The following is a 20,145-nucleotide window of genomic DNA, read 5'->3' on the forward strand; positions in this document are numbered from 1 at the left end:
GCGCTCTGATACCTCCGGGTCTAGCCAGCGCTATATAAAACTCAAGTAAAGTAACGCTAAAGGGACAACCTAGCCTGGGTAGAATGCGACCACAAGGCCTGGCCTTCCAAGAAACTTTGGAGAAGCTTCAAAGTCCTTCGCAGCCAGGTCCACACCCTGGAATACGATAGAGCCAACTACATCCTAACCCATACTGGGCCTTGATTCTATGAGGGGGATCTCTTCTCGACAATAAACTACAGACACAAGGCACCAGGGGATACATTAAGGAATCGGAATTTGTCTAGCATCGGGACGGTAAGTTCCAATTCTATTAAGGACACGGAGGCGAGGATTATGCTCCTCTCTCTTCGCTTTATTCCACATAAATTTGTACAGCAGCCAGAGAGATTTCAAAAAATTTCCAAAAGGACCATAACAATCCAACTACAAAACTACAACTCCCTACAACCAGGGAGGAACACAAATACATAGTCCTTCTTCCGTCTCCATTGCGTCAGGTACATAGCGTCCTGTTATTCCTGCCACTTCCTCTTTCTTCGCGTAAATCACGCCATTCCATTACTGGTCCTGTTTTGAACCATTGTTTCCTGAAAAAACAAAAAAATGTAAGTCGAGGAAAAAAATCTCCTACGACTAATGCAAAAGTTACAATAACAAACAATCTACAAGAATCGTGCCAAATGGTAGGCAATCATGTCACCAATACCACAGTAAAAGGGTAAATCGTTTACTTACTGCCAAACGTGAGGGTTCGCACCACTGTGCCGCGGCGGGATAATCCTCGCCTCCATGTCCTTAATAGAACTGGAACTTACCGTCACGATGCTAGGCAAATTCCGATTCTATGGCAGGACCAGAGGCTTCGGATTATGCTAGTTCAAAGCTTACTTACTACCAACTGCGCCACATCCAGCACCGGTTTAAAATAAAACCTTTTAAAAGTGGAGTTGGAAGACCAATCAGCAGCACGCATCAAATCTTCCAAACGCGCTCCCTGCGCGAAAGCTTTAGAGGCCATGGCGACCCTGGCTGAATGGGCTCCAAACTGCTTCGTATCAATACCAGCTTCTTGCATGACCCAACATACCCAGAAGATACAGCTTTGTGTGGCTTTTTGAGAGCTATCAAAAGTTGTTGCTCGCCCCGAAGGGCGGAGTTCTAGCGTTAAGGCTTCATATGCCTTTAAACAGTCCACCGCACACAGTTTCGGGTTATCTCTAAAAGCCGGATAGGAAACCGACCGTGAATGAAACTTAGTGCGCCGGTCAATCATGAAAACGACCCCTTCCGGAGAAAAAGCCCGTGCCGAGATATCCAAAGCTCGGACGTCTGAAACTCTCCTACAGGAGACCAAGCACAGCAGCATAGCGAGCTTAGAAGACAACTCCTTCAACGAATTATACTTATTGGGTTGCCAAGAAAGAAATAGATTCAACACAAGATTGACATCCCATAAAACAGAATAACGAGACTCCGGTGACCGTGACAACCGGATAACCCGCAAAAGTCTGCAGACTAAAGGATGTTCTCCCACCGGAGATCCATCTAGCGGAGCATGACCCGCCGAAATTGCTGACCTGATCGCATTGATCGAATGATACGCCAACCCATCTGACACCAAGCTTGCCAAGAAATTCAAGATGGAAACTACGTCCGCGACCACGGGATCTAGATTCCTTCGAAGACACCAACGAACCCATCTTGACCAGGCGGATCGGTAACGTTTTGTGGTGCTATCTGCCCAAGCCTTTGACAAGAGGGTCTCAGCGTGTCCCGAAAGGCCCGGCAGCGCCCACCGGTGCCGGAAAGTCACCACACCATAAGGTGGAGCGTCCCCTGTGTGACTAGCTGATGCGGAACTCCGTCCGGGTTCAGAAGCAGCTGAGGACACCGGGCGAGTAGGATTGGAAAATCCCAGGAAAGTTCCAGAAGAACCGGAAACCAAACTTGAGACCTCCAACAAGGTGTCACCAGGGTGACCTCCGCCTTCTGCTGGCGGATCTGCGCCGCCGTCCTCGTTATCATGGAAAAAGGTGGAAACGCAGAGCCCCGTTCCATGCTCCAATCCTGAAGGAAGGCGTCCGTGGCTAGGGCCAGTGGATTCGGTCTCCAACTGAAGAACCGGGGAATCTGATGGTGCAGCCGAGAGGCAAAGAGATCCGCCGAGAAGGGGCCCCAAAGAGTGTTCAACCACTGAAAAATTTGAGGGTCTAGTTTCCAAAGGCTGGAGTCGTAAAGATGCCTCGAATGCCAGTCCGCCACCAGATTGCTGTGGCCCGGAAGATATTCCGCCGTGACCGAGATATGGTGGTCCAGGCAGAACCCCCAAAAATCTTTCACTAAATTCGCCAATGCCCGGGAACGGGTGCCTCCCAAGTGACTGACATACCGCACGGCAGAGATGTTGTCCATCTTCAAAAGGACTCAGGATTGAATCCTGTCCTTGGTCTAACATCGTACCGCAAACGAACCTGCTAGAAGTTCTAAGCAGTTGATATGAAGAGCTTGCTCGTCCGAGGACCAAAGCCCTCCGGTGGAGAAATCCCCACAACGAGCGCACCAGCCTGACCTGCTGGCGTCGGACTCTATGACGAGGTCTGGAACCGAGCCGAAAATCGCGCGTTCGTTCCACGCCTCCATATGGGACAGCCACCATGCAATCTCCTCTTTCGCCTCTGCCGAGAGAGGAACCGAGTGATCGTACGACCGACCCTTCCTTAAATTGTACGCCTTGAGCCGCTGGAGGGCTCGATAATGCAGGGGCCCCGGAAAGAACGCCTAAATCGAGGACGAAAGGAGACCCACCAGACGGCCAGGTGCCGCAAAGAGGTGTACGGTTTGGAAATCGTTTGCCGCAATTCGTGGCGGATTTTCGCCATCTTCCTCGAGGGAAGGCTTAAGGTCGCGTGAACAGAGTCCATTACGAACCCGAGAAATGTTACTGATTGTGAAGGTGCTAGAACCGACTTGGCCTTGTTGATGATAAACTCTAGGCTCTGTAAAAGAGACACCGTTTGATGGAGCTGCCGCGATAGTATCCGAGGACATTGTGCCATGAGAAGGAGGTCGTCCAAGTATACAATCATGCGAATGCCTTGAGCTCAGAGGAATTCCACTGTGGGATGGAGCACCTTGGTGAAGCACCAAGGGGCCGAGGAAAGACCGAATGGAAGAGCGGTGAATTCGTAAACTAGATCTCTCCAACAAAATTGAAGGAACCGTCGATGGGGGGGATGGATGGGAATCACCAAGTAAGCATCCTTCAAGTCTAAGTGTACCATCCAGTTCGCTGGCAACAGGACGTCGCGAAGAAGATGGATCCCCTCAATCTTGAAATGACGGTACATCAACCAACCGTTGAATTCTTTGAGGTTGATAACCAGTCGACGACCCCCATCGGCTTTGTCTACCAGAAAAATATTGCTGAAAAAGCCCCGAGGGTGCAAAGTTGATCGACGAATGGCTCCTTTGCAGAGCAGCTCGGAGACCTCCTCGTCGATCAACTGAGCGTCTGAGAAAGTAAATGCCAGCGGTCGAGGCCGAGCCTCCTGTCGTGGATTTCCGTAAAATTCTATATGGAAACCTTGAACGGTCTGAAGAACCCATGCATCTGAGGTTATAGCTGCCAATGCGTTGTGAAAAGTCGCTAGTCGACCGCCGATGCGAACTTGCGCTGCAGGTATAACACTTACCCTGGAGTTGGCTCCTCCGGAATTGGACTTGAATCCTCCACGGCCTCGGAAACGCTGTCCTCACGTGGGGTACAAGTTTGTGTAATTCGTGGTCGAATTATACTGTCCACGACCAGAGCCTTGTCCCCTTGAGGGATTTTGTTGGAAGCCTCGGCCGGACAAACGGCCCCTGCCTCGTCCGGCCCCGCAGAAAACCCGCTGATTAAAGACTCTCGATGCTGGATTGAGCCTTGTCCAGCAAGGGACTGTAGAAACAAACTTGCCTAGTTCTTTAATGAAGGGCTCCCCGAACATGCCACCCTGGGCCACCGCACCAGCTTCCGAGGAGGCTAGGTCTCCCAGCTTTGGATCAAGCTTAAATCAACAACGAGTGACAACGCTCGGTTGAAAGGGCGCAATTAGCGTTGCCCATAAATATAATAGCCCGCTGGGCCCAATTGGAGAGAACTTCTGGGGAAATGGGGGACCCTGAAACCTTTGCCTCCTCCGCCATGTCTAATATCTTCGTCATCGGTCCGATAGCGTCGAGGAGCTTGTCCTGACCGGACCTCCAGGATCTATCTATACCCTTCCTAGGGTCCTTTACATACTTAGCCGGGAATGTGGTCATTTTCGGGTCCAATTCCGGCGTAGAAGCTATTTTGTCGGGCAGGGAAGACCTCAGACACTCCGCTCATAAACAACCTCTGGCCTCCTGCTCAAGGAGACGACACGACCCAAACCTTACCACCTTGTCTCCAGGAACCCAGGCCGCAGACCGGGGGTGCATAATCTCGTCAGGATTAAGCATGTCCGCGTCCTCCTCCAGCGGCACGTTAGTAGAGGGATTAGAAGACGGCCGCCGCGGACGAGAAGATCCCACCTCTTCATCCGTGTCCCCCCCAGAGTATCATCCTGACCTGATCCGGGGGAAGGAGGATCCAGAGTATCCTGAGGGGCAGCCGTTGGAGGAGTCGCTGGGACGACCAACAATGTTTTTGCCAAGAACGCCATCTTTAGACGCGCAAAAGCATCCACGTCCACCCCTTCCGGACGCTGTTTTTTGGATGGCGGAGGACCCTCTGCGGGCTGCCCGCCGGATAGCACCGGAGGATCGGAACGCGCAGCAGCCAACCTATTGCATTCTTGCACAATTCTGTCGGAAAGGCGCTGTTCCATAGGACCAACAACCTCATGGACCACCCGATAAATGGAAGAGTGCACAGCGTCAAAAAACTCCTCATCCCAGGGCATATACTCCTGGACTTCCTCCTCGTAATAACCTGACTGGCCAGCCATAATGCAATAGAAGGTAAGTAACAATTGAATACACACATGGTAAGTGCACCGCACAAACGGGTGGTTCAGGTAGGAGAACTACCAAATAGGGGCAGACCGAGGACTGCGTAGAGTTTTGGGTCACCCCAAGGATCACAATGGGCTTGCACCAACCCAGAATGAGCTATTGCCATCAGAACCCTGACAGGGCTTACTAACTCCTTGCGCGTTACACTTTAAATTTAATGCAAAATAATTGAATGCAAAATAATTACTGAAAATGGTTATTGTCACGTAGAACGCGAGTGTACTATTCAAATAAGACCCCCAATGTGCATAAGGGACAACCAGCACGACTTCGCGCGTGCAACGCGGGTAAACCCGCTATACGGACCCCCGCCGGGGCATTCAAACAAGTTATGCGGGAAATACAGTCCGTTAAGACGGACATCAAAAGGTGAGGCAGCAATGGGGAAAAGGCTCTGATCCGTTACTGTCGCGGCGTGGCTCCTCATCTGAGGATCCGCGTCTCGAGAGCAATGAGACGAGCGAGTTCCCCTAGCGGCCCGAGAAGGCGCTGCAACAGCAGGGGGAGCGCCGGCCGCGTAGGAGCGGAAAAAACGTTCCCGCGGCCGGCTTAGGAGTCTGTAATGAGAACACAATGGAACGCTCACATTAATTAGCACGCACAATCTTTAAAAGAAAACACAGCGCTCACAGTAACGCCCAAATATAGAACAATGAAGAAAACAACTTATCTGGCTGCGGGAGCAGCGAAGAAAGAGGAAGTGGCAGGATAAACAGGATGCTATGTACCTGACGCAATGGAGACGAAAGAAGGACTATGTATTCATGTTCCTCCCTGGTTGTAGGGAGTTGTAGTTTTGTAGTTGTATTGTTATGGTCCTTTTGGAACTTTTTCGAAATCTCTCTGGCTGCTGTACAAATTTATGTGGAATAAAGCGAAAAGAAATAAGCATAATCCGAGCCTCCGGTCCTGCCATAGAATTAAAGAACTCAGCGGGGATCTTTACACCACGGAGGAGCGCAAGACCAAAGCGTTCAGAGAGTTTTATGGCGCCTTATACCAGAAGGACACACCCAAGGTCGGAGCTCAGCATGCCTTTCTACAGGTGCTTCCCCTCCCACGACTCACCCGGGATGACAGAGGCACTCTCGATGAACCCATCACAACTTCTGAGGCGCTGCACAGGATAAAACACCTTAAGCAGGGGAGAGCACCGGGACTGGACAGCTTCACTTTCCTGCCCCCGCACGGATGGCAATGCATTAGTGAACTAAGAGGCAAGTCAGGGGACATGTGTACCCTATATACAGGCTAGTGTCATTCTACATAGAGCAAAAGTTTAGTATATTAAATAAAAAAATAAAACATTTGTACAACACACAAGCTCAAGACCAAGGAAACTGTGAAATGAAATAATTGCCTAGCATCACAGAAATCTAGACTGTTTATAGGTCAAGCACATTACAGTTAGCTCAAGTAGATTATTCATGTAGATCTGGTAAAAAGGTTTATGATTTTTTAGGGCCTGTGGTAGCTCTGGACAGTTTAGTTTACAACATGTTTTGCAGTTTGGGTTGTGGTGGTTGTGTGATGGAACCAGCATGCGTTTACAACGCATGTCGGTTCCACGCAGTCTTAACCATGCAAGTCTCAACCAAGCATATGCCTTTACCACGCATGCCTTTACAACGAAATGTGCGTTGTTAAGGCATGTATGGCAAAGACATATCCATTGTTAAGACTTATCAGGTAAGTCTTACCCGTTTGACAACTGCCCCCGCCCTGCGTCCTAAAACTGCCCAGTCCCTCCTGAAAACCAACCCATTCCCCCGAACCCTAAAAACTTCCTTGCCCCCCCCCGAAGTCCTAACAAGCATTGGCATAGCCAATAGGTCTCGCCTTTGGGACCTTATAAGTGTTTAGCCATGCAACAGTTGCATAACTAAATACTTATAAGTTCCCGAAAGCGAGACCTATTGGCTATGCCAATGCTTGTTTCTGTTTATTACTGCTCTGTAGTAATGGCGGCACCCGTGCTTTAGCTTAAACATCTTAAGCTAAAGTCGGGTACCGAGATTGCTTCAAAAGTAAAGAATTGTCTATTTCTTTACTTTTGAAGCAATCTCAGCCCCCGACTTTAGCCTAAGATGTTTAGGCTAAAGCATGGGTGCCGCCATTACTACATAGAAGTAATAAACAGAGAAAAAAAAGCAAGCGCCCGCTTCGAGAAATGACTGCCGTGACGGGTGAAAAATGCTACCGCTGGCCACAGCTTGCAGTGCATGTGCGCGAGTGGTGAGCGCGCATCAGTAATCACGTCATATGGCGCCTCTGCTCAAGCGCGTGCCCGAGCACATGCACTGCAAGCTGTGGCCGGCGGTAGCATTTTTTGAAGCCCTTACTTTAAGTCTCGCCAAGCGCTGGGTCAGGCGAGACCTAAAAACTACCCCAAACCCCTGTGCCTTAAAAATGCCCCCCTTAACCCCTTCGATGCGGCGCCGATTCCCGCTGAGCGCTGACCGTTTCTTGCGCGGGCGTGGTCATGACGAAACGGTTCCGTCATGAGCACAGCTCAACCGACGCTCATGACGGAACCGTTCCGTCATGAGCACCGAAGGGGTTAAGCCCTAAAAAGTATCCAGATCCCTGCCCTGAGCCCTAAAATGGCCCCAAGCCCCTGAGCCCTAAAAACTACCCCCTCACTTCTGAATACCAGCCCCTCCCGAGTCCTAAAACCTTCCCTGCACCAGCCCTAAAAACTGCTCTGACATCCCCTAGGCCCTAGAAACTACCCGAACCCACCTCTGAGCCCTAAAAACTACTCCGCCCTGAAAACTACCCCCATCCCCATCGGAACACATGTGACTTAGCCCGTGTTGTTCCAAATGTTTCCCGGTTGGAGAGTATCATTGCATTAATGTAAGGGACACTGGATGCTTCAAAATGAGCCAAACTCTGCTCACTATACATTCACTGACACAAAGCTCTTTGTATTGGGAGTACACCGATCTGCACTTGGTGGAACAATATTGACAACACCTTAACCATTCTTGCTGGTTTTGCACTAATCTACCTAGTGATGCACAAAAGGGGTATGCTAATGGTTCCCTCTCAACAAAAATGCCTTGGCTTGAATCTGCATAGACTTGCGTGGAGTGTATAATAAATCCTCTATTCGCATTCCATTATCCACGGATGGTTTCCATTTCCTTAAACAGAGTATTCTTCCTGCGGCTATTCACCTTGCCTATACTGCACAAATATTATTCTGGTAACATCATAATAGCAGCATTTAATTGTGCCTGAATGAGTGTCAATTTTATGTTCGGGCCCTACACACGCCAGAGCTAGTTTCTTCTATTTCAGACTGTCATATTGGTGTTGTATATACTCGAAGCGGGGAGTTAACCTGGAACGTACTTTTTAAGCAATAACTATGCTCAGTTACTGGCACATTGGTTCTAGCATATGTAGTCCCACCTTTTTGTCAGACTCTCTCTGAATCCCCATACCGACAGAGACTGACAAGAACTTGATCAGAGACTAAGATTTTTTGCTGTTCTATTTTCCAATGTATGGGATGGGAGTAGTCATACATGATGTTCAAACTCTTAAATTTGGAAGAAGCGGTGAATGCGACCACCCTCATTTTGGGACTCATTTTAGACCAGCTAGAAGCACGGACAACTGTAATCCTTCAAAATCTATGTACTGGCTGCCAAAGGTGAAGTTTGTGCCAGTGTGGGGACTAGGGTTTCTACTATATTATACCCAATATCTCTCTCAGTATTCACAAGTAAAGGGTTAACATTAGGGAAATGGGAAGGATCTAAATAAAATAAACAATTGGTTTAATTTAAATGGGTGGAGTTTCTGGTCCTCGCTAAAAGACACTATTGGTGGATTGTGTTTGAAGATTATTGGAATAATAATTGCAGCTTTTGTTATACTTTCTAAGGCGATAGTGATACTAACAGTAACCTTGACGATGGAATAGAGAAATACATGAACGAAAATTAAATGAGACAAGAAGTCAGTAGATTAATGACAAAAGAATTGTACTAAGAGTTGTACCTGGGGTGCCAAAGGGAGGGATTGAAAAATGGTTTGTATGTATTCTTAACATTACTGTGATAGTCTATGTCATTTTGTTTACTTATGTTAAACATTTTCAAACAGGCGTGACCCATTTAACGCATTTAACCTCACTATCATGCTTGGTAGCTCTAAGCGAGGATCCACAAGTAGTCATCCTTGAGTTTACAAGTTTACTTTTCTGATATCTTTCCTGAAGGTCAATGTATTGTATATGCTTTCATTCGACAACTTGTATCATAAAAGCTTCAGAAGACATTAAAAATGAGGTAGAAAACTGCAAATTAGCATGCGATACAATAACATAGACCAGAAGTGGACACAAACGTCCATGAAAGTTCACTAATGGATCTGTTAAATACTTCAGTTGTCGGGAGATATACAATAAGTGCTACTAAAACATTTAGAAATAAAAACATGAGTGAATTACAATAAAACGGTTATTAAAAATGTGCTAGCAAGATAATCCTCCCTGACAAAGGCCTCATAATGCAAGCAGTATGAGACCCCCAGTACATGCCCGATAAAACATCTGTGTTGGGCCTACGTTCGAATAGCGTGAGAGGTGATCTAAACTAATATAACAAGCACTGGCATAGCCAATAGGTCTCGCCTTTGGGACCTTATAAGTGTTTAGCCATGCAACAGTTGAATAACTAAACACTTATAAGGTCCCAAAAGCGAGACCTATTGGCATGCCAAGCGGCCGTGCGGCCCCGAAAGTGAAAGTGATCGCGGTAAAGCGCGTCGCGCGCGCCCGCGCACATGCACTGTAGCTCTAAGCTGGCCTGGTAGCACTTTTTGGAGCCCTCACAAAATGTCTCGCCAGACCAGCGCATGCGCTGGGTCAGGCGAGACCTAAAAACCCAGTGCATAGAATACAAATCCAATAGGTGGTTAATCACCAACGAGCGCTTGAGTATTTCTTTGCAACTACAGGAGTACACTATGGAGTCACATCTGGCAATGCTTTGCGTCTAATTAGCCAGGCATGGCTAATGAACTTGGCCACACCGCACACAAAGAGCCCTTGTATCAGACTTTAAAATGCGCAGAGGTACCCGATGGTCCTGTGTGCCCAGTTGCTGGCAGATTGATTTTAGCAATTTAGACCTGGGTACTTTGTACGCAGGGCAAGCAAACATAACATGTGCGATGCACTCCAGTGGGGCTCCGCAACAAGGACAAAATTCTGGTGTCTGTTTCGGTGGGTGCCATTTTGCGGTATATGCACGGATAGGGAGCATGCCGAACCAAAAGTGAATATACAGTGTCCTGTCCCTAGGGACCTGAATTAGATCTAAATAAGGCTCTAGGCATCGAGTCTGCTCATGAAGGTTTGTTGAGTCCCTGGCTATCTACCCACAGCCAATACATCCGCTTAATCTCCTCTTTACTTGGTGGATCCTGCCTGTCCCAATGTCCTTGCAAGCCCAGAGCTGTCACTGTTTTCCTGATACTTGAGATCCATCTAATTTTATGACCGACATCTAACTGTATGACTTCAGTGAGTGCCTCAGCATATTTGGAAAGTTCATGGGTCCGCCTAATGCGAGCCCAAAAAAGCAACGGGCGCAGCTTTGCAATGTTACTAATTGATCTCCTGCCCATATCGAGCATTAAAGGTATTAATGGTATGTTACGGGGAAGCATCACCAGGTCCCTCAAAAATGTATGTTCAGATCGGCAGCTGTCCTCGACATTGTCAAACCCCATAGCTCGGCTCCACAGAGAGCCGTGCTGACCGCCTTGGCATCGTAAATCGTGAGGGCCGGTGCAACGGACCTGCTCTGTGAGGAGCGATGCTCTTTGCCTAGTGCTCCAGCCACACGTTAATGGCCCATAAGCATCTTAGCTAGGTGGGGACTCCACGCCATTTTATCAGAGAGTTGCACACCCAGATAATCAAAGGTACTGACTCTCTCCAGGGGTACCCCGCCCAGCAGAAGATTGCTTCTAAACGATTTATGGGGTTTAAATGCAATGAACTTAGTCTTTGCGGTATTGATGACCATTACCCGAGAGTCGCAGAAGAGTTGGAATCTATTAAGTACATTTTGTAAGCCTGCTGGGTTCTTGGACACCAACAGGGTATCGTCAGCAAACAGGAGAGTGGGTACCTTGTCGCCCGCCAGGGTTGGTGCGTCAGCTGGATCTTCTTACAAGAAGCTGACCACCCCGTTCATATATAAAGAAAACAGGGTGGGTGCCATAACACATCCCTGGTGGACTCCCCTGTCAACTGTGATTCGCTCAGTCAGCTGGCCTTGTGTCCCCCATCTAGCCTGGGCATAATTGCCCTCATGGAGCCGGACCAACAAGTTAGAGGATAAAGGATAAAGGGTGGAACTCGCATATCTCCAAGAGTATGCTACAACTTATCCATGAGTACCAGGTCAAAGGCAGTCTTTAAATCGATGAATGCAAGAAAAAGACTGCCCTTGCCAATCACCACTATCTTCCAGTATATAAAGAGCAGCCTGAAAACCTGGTCGATCGTTCCAGTGCTGGCTCTACATCCAGCTTGGTAATGAGAAAGGATGACTTCCTCTTCTGCCCATAGTTGAATCCTCTATAGAAATACTCTCCCAAAGACCTTCTGGATTGCATCTATCAGACTAATTGTCTGTAGTTCGAAGGGTCTTCTCTGGCACCCTTTTAAAAAACCATTTTTTTTTAATTATAAACCAAGACCACCTCGGCGCCCTTCCTGGATCCCGGTACGGGGCTGCCGTTGGCAATAGCCTTAAAAAGGAGAAGGATGTAGCGTGCCCAGTTTGAGGTATCTGCGAGGAACAAATCTCCTGGTAGACCATCCGGTCCAGCTGCTTTTGCAGGAACTATCTTCTTTAGAGCAGCCTCAATCTCAACCAGGGCAAAAAGCTCAGTGTCGCTATCAGCGAGGTTGTAAGGCTCACATGGCTCCTCAGATGGCAATATCTCTGGGTAAAGCTTCCCAAAATGGTCGTGCCATTCATGGCTGGGGATATGGTTAGGGATTGAGCTAATATCTTTCATATTGCCCCGAGTGACTAGGGTCCAGAATAAGTTGGTATCCTTGTTTAAACTAGATTCTGCCAATGAGATTCTTCCTATTCGATCTTTGCTTGGTACAAAGCAGCTCTATAGTTCTTCCTGGCAACTTGGATCAGGGGGCAGTTCTTATCTTTAATTGCTATTGTTAGAAGCTGTTGTTTATGCCTGCAGTCTTTCATATACCAGGAGTGTGGCCCTTTAAAGGACATATTGGGCCTACTGCTCTTACCGGACAGTGGTAGCACCTGCTGACCCGCGTGGACCAGAGACCGCTACCTGAAGATCCCGGGTGCGCTGGGCCGAGACTTGCCATATGCCAGCTATTTTGGATTCTTCTAAAGCGACCTTACACCATTGTAGGAATCTTTTTCAATTAGAGGGACCAAGCTCTCTAGTGACAGTTGGGCTTAGAGTGCTCTCAGGATGGCAAGGGGCAGCCCACAGTTACTTCATTTTAGCGCAAAGGGGATTATGGTCACTATCGACGATATTACCCACATGCATATCTGCCTGATCTCCCCAAAGCCTTACATCTAATAGGATGTAATCGATACATGAAGGGCAACTGGCTCTATTGTAGGTGTTTGCACACTGGGCATCCGATGGAGTTCTTCCATTCAGTGCCCTCAAGCCAAATTCTGTTGTGAGGGCATTGAGCTGAAGAGCTAACTGTGTCCTTTTTTTTTTTTTTTTTTTTAATTGATTTTCCCAAATTAAAAGAATACACTTAGGATTACTATCATCAATGAACTGTGTCCATTTTTTGACTGGGGGTATGTTTAGTGGTGGGACGTCCCATCTACTGTCATCATCCTCAACCTCCAGCAAATCCTTTGTATCCAGGGGCTCAAAAGTATAATTGAAGTCACCTGTCACTAAGACTCTAGAGTGAGACAAGCAACTGACTAGGCTTTCTTCCAGAGCTGTAATAATAGGTGAAGGCCTGCCCCCTTGGCTCCCCCTTATATAAACGTTAAACAAATCAAGCATTCTCCCCCCCTGGGCCCCCTGATACTAAGTCTCAAAATATCCGGGCAGGAACTTGGTTGTAAGGCGATTCGACAGCCCAGGACAATGTTCACCCAGATGATCAAACTCCCTGACGGATGCCCTCTCCCTATCGTATAACCCGATTTGTGAAGAGGGACCAGACTCATTGTTTCTTGAAAAATGCATATGTCGAACCCCTCGATAAATTTGTTCAAATGGTGGATTGACAGTTTGCTACTTAGCCCAGCCACATTCCAAGATAAAATATTCAGCTGATGGTATAAGGCTGACCCAGCAACAATGTTTCTGCTTGTGGTATGTTGGCTGGGCAGGGCAAAGGGATTAGGCTGTGCCTGAGAATCTGAGGATACAGAATGTTCCGCTCCTCTTGCCCTCTCAGTAGCTAAAAGGATGTTACTATGGCCAATCTTCCCCCAAGATATATCGTCCATTAAATCAGTACTTTGGGCCGGGGTATTATAAGAACTTGGCTTATTATTTAAAAGGGTGATACGTGACCCGGGATACAGTTGGGGCTCAATTGGTGGTCAATCTATAGCCACCAATGAGGTATCACCAGCTGAAAGGGTGGATTGTTACGTGGCGGGTGGCCTGCTCCTATTGGCAAGAGGAGAGCACCTAAACTGTATTGAGGAAGATTCTGGGGGACAGGTACGGTATTCTAAAGCAAGGAGATTTTCAGCCAAGTCAGCCCTGTTCATGGTAAGCTCAATGCAGTCTAAAGGTTGGGCGGTAAACGTACATCTCCGAGCCCTAATGATGTCATGCCGTATCACTGAGCGACAGCCCCCAACGTGGCAAATCAAGTGGACGGTCTTGTTGATCAAAGAAACCTCATCCTCAAAACCACTCGCTGGGCCAAGCTTGGGGACATTACCATGACATTTGGGCAGATGTGAAGTGAGTAGATAATTCAATTGATCTTGAGCCTTTTGTAAGGGGCGATGTGCCCAGGGTGGGATAGTTGGTCTGATGGGATTTATAGAGTTCCGGGTGACTGCTAGGCTATAAGAATCTTTGTGGGTGCTAACTTTAGAATTATTTGAATGCTTAACCAGATGGTGGGATGGAATGCACTTAGAGATTGATGCAGCGGGAGGGAGCGAAATGGAATCATAGCCTTTAGTACCCCTATCTTTAGTGGCGGTCTCGCACGTTGTGTGTGATTGTAGGTTGGGTTAATTCAGGGGATTTATGCACTGTTAAGTGTGTCCTTTTATAGCATCAGTTTCACCAAAGTAGTGAGGTCTTCAATCATGGATCTCATGGTTCCTATCTCGGACCTGAGCATGTTAATGAGCTGAGATGGGTCTTGCGGTCCTGGGCTAAGCTGTACGTAAAGCCCTACAATAGGGATGGATGGTGGCTGGGGCGTGACTTCCCTGCAGTCGTCTGGCAAATACGCCAGTGGGAAAAACCTGTTTGCGCAGCAAATAGTACGGTCAGACTGGTGGTCATTTGTGCGAACGTATGAGGTGGGAGAATGACAAGCTCTAGCAGGTTCCAATGGTGTCTCTATTGGGATCGCTAAATTGGATGTGAGGGTACCCTTTCGGGGGGGTTTTTGAAACAATACAGGGAAGGTCGTTGGGCAAAGTGGGCTGGTAGAATTAGAGGGGGGCTGGTCTGGGATACGCGGCGTAATTGGTTCAGCCTCCAGGATACCTTCACATTCGCTAATGAGGGTATCCATTCGATCCAAAACGCAGTTGCTTCCTGCGTGTTTGGAAGACTTCCTTGCCGTTTTCCCCTTATCAGCCCGACCATTGCCGCCACCTCCCTCTCCAGAACCCTCCATGATCTTCCTTTTACCCATATTTTTAGCCCAAACAACAAAGCGGAAAAAAGAATGGCAATAAACGTCCAAATAACTAGTGATCGGATTGCGAACAAAATGTCAAGAACAATGTGCAATGAGGCATTAGTTCATAAGCCTATGCAGGGAATTCCAGTCAATAAAGTTTTTCTGCTTATCTCAGCGCAGGCCCAGTTCGCGTAAAAACAAAAAAATAAAAATCACACAGTACCTCGCAGAGCAGGTGTCAGTCCGTGGCATGAACCAGGGGTCCAATGAAAGAGGTGTGGCCCTGCCCTGCCTCCTCTGGCCTCTGACGGGCGCAGATGGGCCCGCCCTCCGTCCAGGCTTTGCCCGGGCACGCCCCGCTCTGCAGGGGCCCGCGGCCGTATTTGTGGCATCTTCCGGCGCTATGACGTTTGCGTTGGCGGCCTCAAGCAGCAGGTTGAGCTGGGGCTTGTAGTGACCTGAGGAGCCTGTGTTACTCTCCCTAGTCGCCGTGGCAGCCGGGTGAAAGAAAAAGCGGGTCAATGACTCCTACTTCATGAGAACACTACATCTGCAATGATCTGTTTCTGTAACCTGTGTTCGGCTGGTGCTTGTATACTAAACTCTATAAAAACTCCATGTACTCTTTAAGGGTCAGTATTACACAACTACTGCGATCTAGGGGCAACCTTGGTCACTCTATTTCATGATATCATGCTTTTCACATCTTTTTCTTAATAAAGTGCTCAGACTTCAAGTAGGCGCAGGAGAGGATTCTAGCCTATTGAAGTGGTCGAAGACTTTGTAAAAGGACAAAATATGAAAATGGCACAAGAAGAACTGGGCTAAGGCACATGGAAGTACAGTGCTGGCAATTCTGGCCTCAAGTTCACCTATGGCATAGTTTCTGATACAATAAAGAATGTGTTGGTTTTCCAGTGGCAAGTTAGAGCAAAAGCTCAGTGTAATTATGACAACACACACAATAGTTAATTGGATTTACCCACCAGCTGTCCATACCGCACAGTTGGGAGCACTCTTGAAGGAAACTCAACTGACCCTTGGAAACATAGTCCTCCAGTCTGAAAAAGAGAATTACTAATTACAGACAAATTAAATACAATTTAGAATTAGTTTCATCTGCTTGAAACAGAATTGCACTCCTTTGTGCACTTTGTCACACTTACCAACATATATGGTTCATCACAAGTGCATGATCTGGTGGTGTTGATGAATGTTTGTTCACACCGAACACACCTACACAGAGAACAAACCACACAATTTGAGCTCTGAAAATGTGAAATAAATTACACGTTTACAGTTATAAAAAATATTTACCGATCTCTCAAGGTGTCTGGAAAAGAGAAAGATGGCCCATTTTCATCACAATATGCACATTCTGCTTCTTCAAGGAGCGTACCATTGACATCACGCTCAACTAAAGAACAAAGAAAAATAGCTCTGAGTTAACTTGTTAGCTTATCCTGCTTGTTATAAATGTTTCTAGAAATGTTAAGTCATATGTAATTTGATAGTACTTTATGCCATCTTTCCCATGACGTATATTTGTCATATGGGGTCTACGTTTAGCACAGTTTGTGGAGCAAATGTAGAGTGGGGGGAACTGCCGTCAAACCTAGCATATAGTTTTTTTATTTTCACAAATCCGAAGTCGTCATACTAGGGTCTAACCTTATATACCAAAAACCTGAGCATCAATAAAAAATAAAGCAAAAAACCACATTTGCAGGAATTAGGGGGAGAAGAGAGGAACATTAGAAAGAGCAGAGTCATATTTACTACAACTGGCAGGGACTGAAGACACTTTACGATCAGATTCAGGACGTAGCTGCTTCTGTAAATCTGACCAAAAATTGTAGTGCATTCTTGATCATGTGTGGTTGCACAGAGGGGAAAAAAAGTCTGAGTAACTAGTAAATGTACGCTGTGCAGACCTTGGTAGGAAGCAGAAAAGTATGCATGCCTAAAGCATTAGAGTTTTATGACCAACATTTAGACATGTAGTCAGATGACCAATATAATTTTCGTCGCAATCGCTTTTAATTTTTTGTCTTGTGTATGTGTTCATTTTCTTTTAGACTTCACCGTTTAAGACACACAAAACTAAGTATACAGTGGCTCTAATGGCATGACAATTACGAGTGATTGATGTTTGTCATATGAATGAGTGGGTAGAACTGATAGTTTTCAAGGGAACCTGGTCCGAAGACAGCCAGAGACCCTTTTGGGGCCATAATTTGGCGTAAATATGTAGACCATTTTGATACTGGAGGAATAACGCTCCCACACTACAAAAATTGTCATCTCGAGTATGTAATTGAAAAGAGTAATGTGAATAACCCTAATTCATCGCTTTTCTTAGACTGATGCCATTTCTTAACCCATCAGATTATCACACCCATTAGCAATAGTGGGATGTTAACATATAATTCAATTACACCCGATATATATATTATTCTCTAATTATTCTCAACCTGCCTCCTCCCCTTGGTCCGCCAACCGCATTCTTACTCCGAGCACCCCACATCTACGTTCTAATCACAGAAGTAAGTCCATACTCGATAATAAAATAGTCCAAATGTGCAAAATCCACACATCGATGGTCTCTTTAGAAACTAATACATTCACTTTGAGAGCCGCCCAAAGGTGACTCCCCAAGTTATTAAATAACATTTAAATTCCTTCAATGCTATGGCAGATATGGCTTGACCCCCCCCAAGTTAATAAATAAAATTCATATTCCTTCAATGCAATGCGGATATGGCTAATGAAGAAAGTGTACCTCATGAGAATCAAGAAATTAAAGGTATTTTTACATGCAATATATTTTCTAATGATTGGTTTGGATGAGGTTGCCTTATAATGGTATGCTGTTTTTTTTTTGTTTTTTTAAACAGTTATGAATGGTAATATGCATTTAGCGGGTGCTGATAAACCCTTTTGATGATTTATGCTAATAAACGGCAAACTCATAACTGGGGCTGCTCTCGGGTAGACCACTTTTGATGTAATCGGGAAAATACTGGATGATGATGCATCAATGTTTTGGAATGAGGACTGAAATGCTCAATGATGTATAGAATTCATAAATTATATATGTAGGATGGTTTGAAGTTCTTTCTTTTTAAACTTTCCTACATTTTGTATGGTGATGTTTTAATCATATATTTAATGTATGTATATATGATTTCTATTGTAGCCCTGAAAAAGTTCCTTGTGAACGAAACAAGTTGGCTTTGGCTACAATGGAATTATGTCTGAAAAACGTATTCTTCAAAAAAGGATGATACGCTAACCTAAAATGTGGGCCACTATGACACCTTTAGAGACTTTACTTAATACTTGGATGTGATACGCTCTTTACCCATTAAAATTGGACTTTATATGTTGGATTCTTAGAATAATATCCTGAGACAAAGTAAAATAGAGTGCTGGGTCCTATTCGTTTATTCTTTGAGGGTTATCTTACTCAAGAGGGAGGTGTAATGGTTGCCTTCCTTGAATTTTGTGCACCGAATAGAATTTTAAATGATATTAATTGGAGATAGTGGCATGTGCGGTGCCCTCTTTGTTAAGCCTCAGCCATTTTAGTGGATCTTCCACTTCACATCTGTGGGACGAAAGCCTTCCCACTACTACAACCACTGGACCCAGATCACCACAGATGCATTTTTCAATTTTTCAAGGCACATGCATTTTTCAATTCTTCAAAGCAGTCCACCTCTAACACCAATCTTCTTTAGACTCCTCTATGAAAATCTCTTAATGAGGACTTCTTGCACCTAGACAATCTGATGTAATTTTCTTTTTATTCTATTTATTGAAAACATCTGTAAATACAATCAGGATATTACAGCAGGGCATCCTCATTTTCGCATTAAGAGAGGGGCAAGGGCTCCATACAGCCTTTACATAACATCTTTTGGTTCAGGATCCCAAAATCTTCATGTCATAGATTTGTAGACTGTGTTTATACCACAGATAACATCAAAATGAAAGAAACAAAAGGGGAAAAGAAACCAGCATTAAAAATGCAATAGGGGGGAGGAGCCTAGCGCTTGACCAAGATGGCCGCGTGAGCTTTGAGCTCCCGAGACCCTCGTGCCCTCCGTCGTCTATCCTGTATATAATCCTGTTTGTATGCATGGCATCGTGTAGATGACTTGTCAGGGAGGCGATTGATGCCACCCGAGGTCGAATCGCCCACCGGGAACCGGAGTTATGCATGGCGGAAGATTGAGGCCTATCTCCGAGGGATGCCAGGGGCTCGAGTTGGCAGGATGCCCGACATCTAATTGAACAACAGCGGCCAGGCGAGGTGTGAACTGCCGGACGGAGGTCCCTATCCTTTCACTTTCACTTTCTCGCCCTTTGTCTGCCCAGCCCAGGGAGTGCTCACGGCTGCTTTATTATCATTTGGACGCTCTGCATGCCACACTGGCGACCCATCGCAAGACGGAGCACTCCTGATCTCTCTCGCTGAGAGAGGGCAGTCCTGTTTGAACCGACTTGCTCGAGCCCACCATGTCGGGCAAAGCAGAGGTGGACCGGCCGAAGCCTAAGGCCACCAGGCGGGGAGCCTATACTCAAGCCAATAACATGGACCGCTATGCCCAGCAGAGGGGGTCACCGGGTGCACCGAGCCAGTCCCCGGACACACAGAAGTCTGCCTCACCCTTGGCCCCGGAGCTCTCACTGCAGGATGTCATGGGCGCGCTCGACGGGCTGCAGACTTCGATTGGGAGACAGTTTGATGCCCTGGCGCACAAAGTGGATACCATCTTGGTGGATGTTAATCTGATCCGCGCGGATTTGGGCAAAACAAATGAACGGGTTAAATCCCTGGACATCAAGACCACGGGCCTCGCCGATGATGTCTCGGACCTGCAGACCGAGGTCCGTAAGTTGCGGACCGAGAGTGATCTCGTCGCCCGTCGGCTGGAGGACTTCGAGAGCCGGGCCAGGCGCAACAACGTGCGCGTTATCGGGGTCCCGGAGTCCTCGGACGAGACTTCCGTGGACCTGCTCGTGGAGGACTTGGTGCCCAACCATCTGCAGCCTAAGGGTCTAGGGAAGTTCTTCGCAGTTGAGAGGGCCCATAGAGTGCCGGGTGGGCGGCCCAAGGTGGGAGCCCCACCGAGGCCGATTGTCGCCCGGCTCTTTCATTTTCGAGACCGGGACGCTATCCTGCAGGCCTCGAGGGTAACGGGCCCGGTCCC

The 20,145-nt window shown here is 47.0% G+C and overlaps 2 protein-coding genes across 2 annotated transcripts in view; one reads left to right on the plus strand and one right to left on the minus strand.

The window, feature by feature from the left end:
- TMEM67 (transmembrane protein 67) overlaps positions 1 to 20,145 on the minus strand; it is a 1,162,308-nt gene that overhangs the window by 978,276 nt on the left and 163,887 nt on the right. Inside the window, exons 4-6 of the mRNA XM_085605278.1 lie at positions 16,244 to 16,343; positions 16,093 to 16,162; positions 15,913 to 15,987 (exon numbers count right to left, since the gene is read on the minus strand). Coding sequence (XP_085461404.1) covers positions 15,913 to 15,987; positions 16,093 to 16,162; positions 16,244 to 16,343 — 245 coding nt within the window. The remainder of the gene's footprint in view (positions 1 to 15,912; positions 15,988 to 16,092; positions 16,163 to 16,243; positions 16,344 to 20,145) is intronic.
- Positions 1 to 20,145, plus strand: part of LOC146831047 (uncharacterized) — a 498,359-nt gene that overhangs the window by 315,195 nt on the left and 163,019 nt on the right. The gene's annotated exons all lie outside the window — the stretch shown is intronic.

This window comes from Triturus cristatus, chromosome 5_1 (genome assembly GCF_964204655.1).
Source record: "Triturus cristatus chromosome 5_1, aTriCri1.1, whole genome shotgun sequence".
In the NCBI taxonomy this organism is placed as follows: domain Eukaryota; kingdom Metazoa; phylum Chordata; class Amphibia; order Caudata; family Salamandridae; genus Triturus; species Triturus cristatus.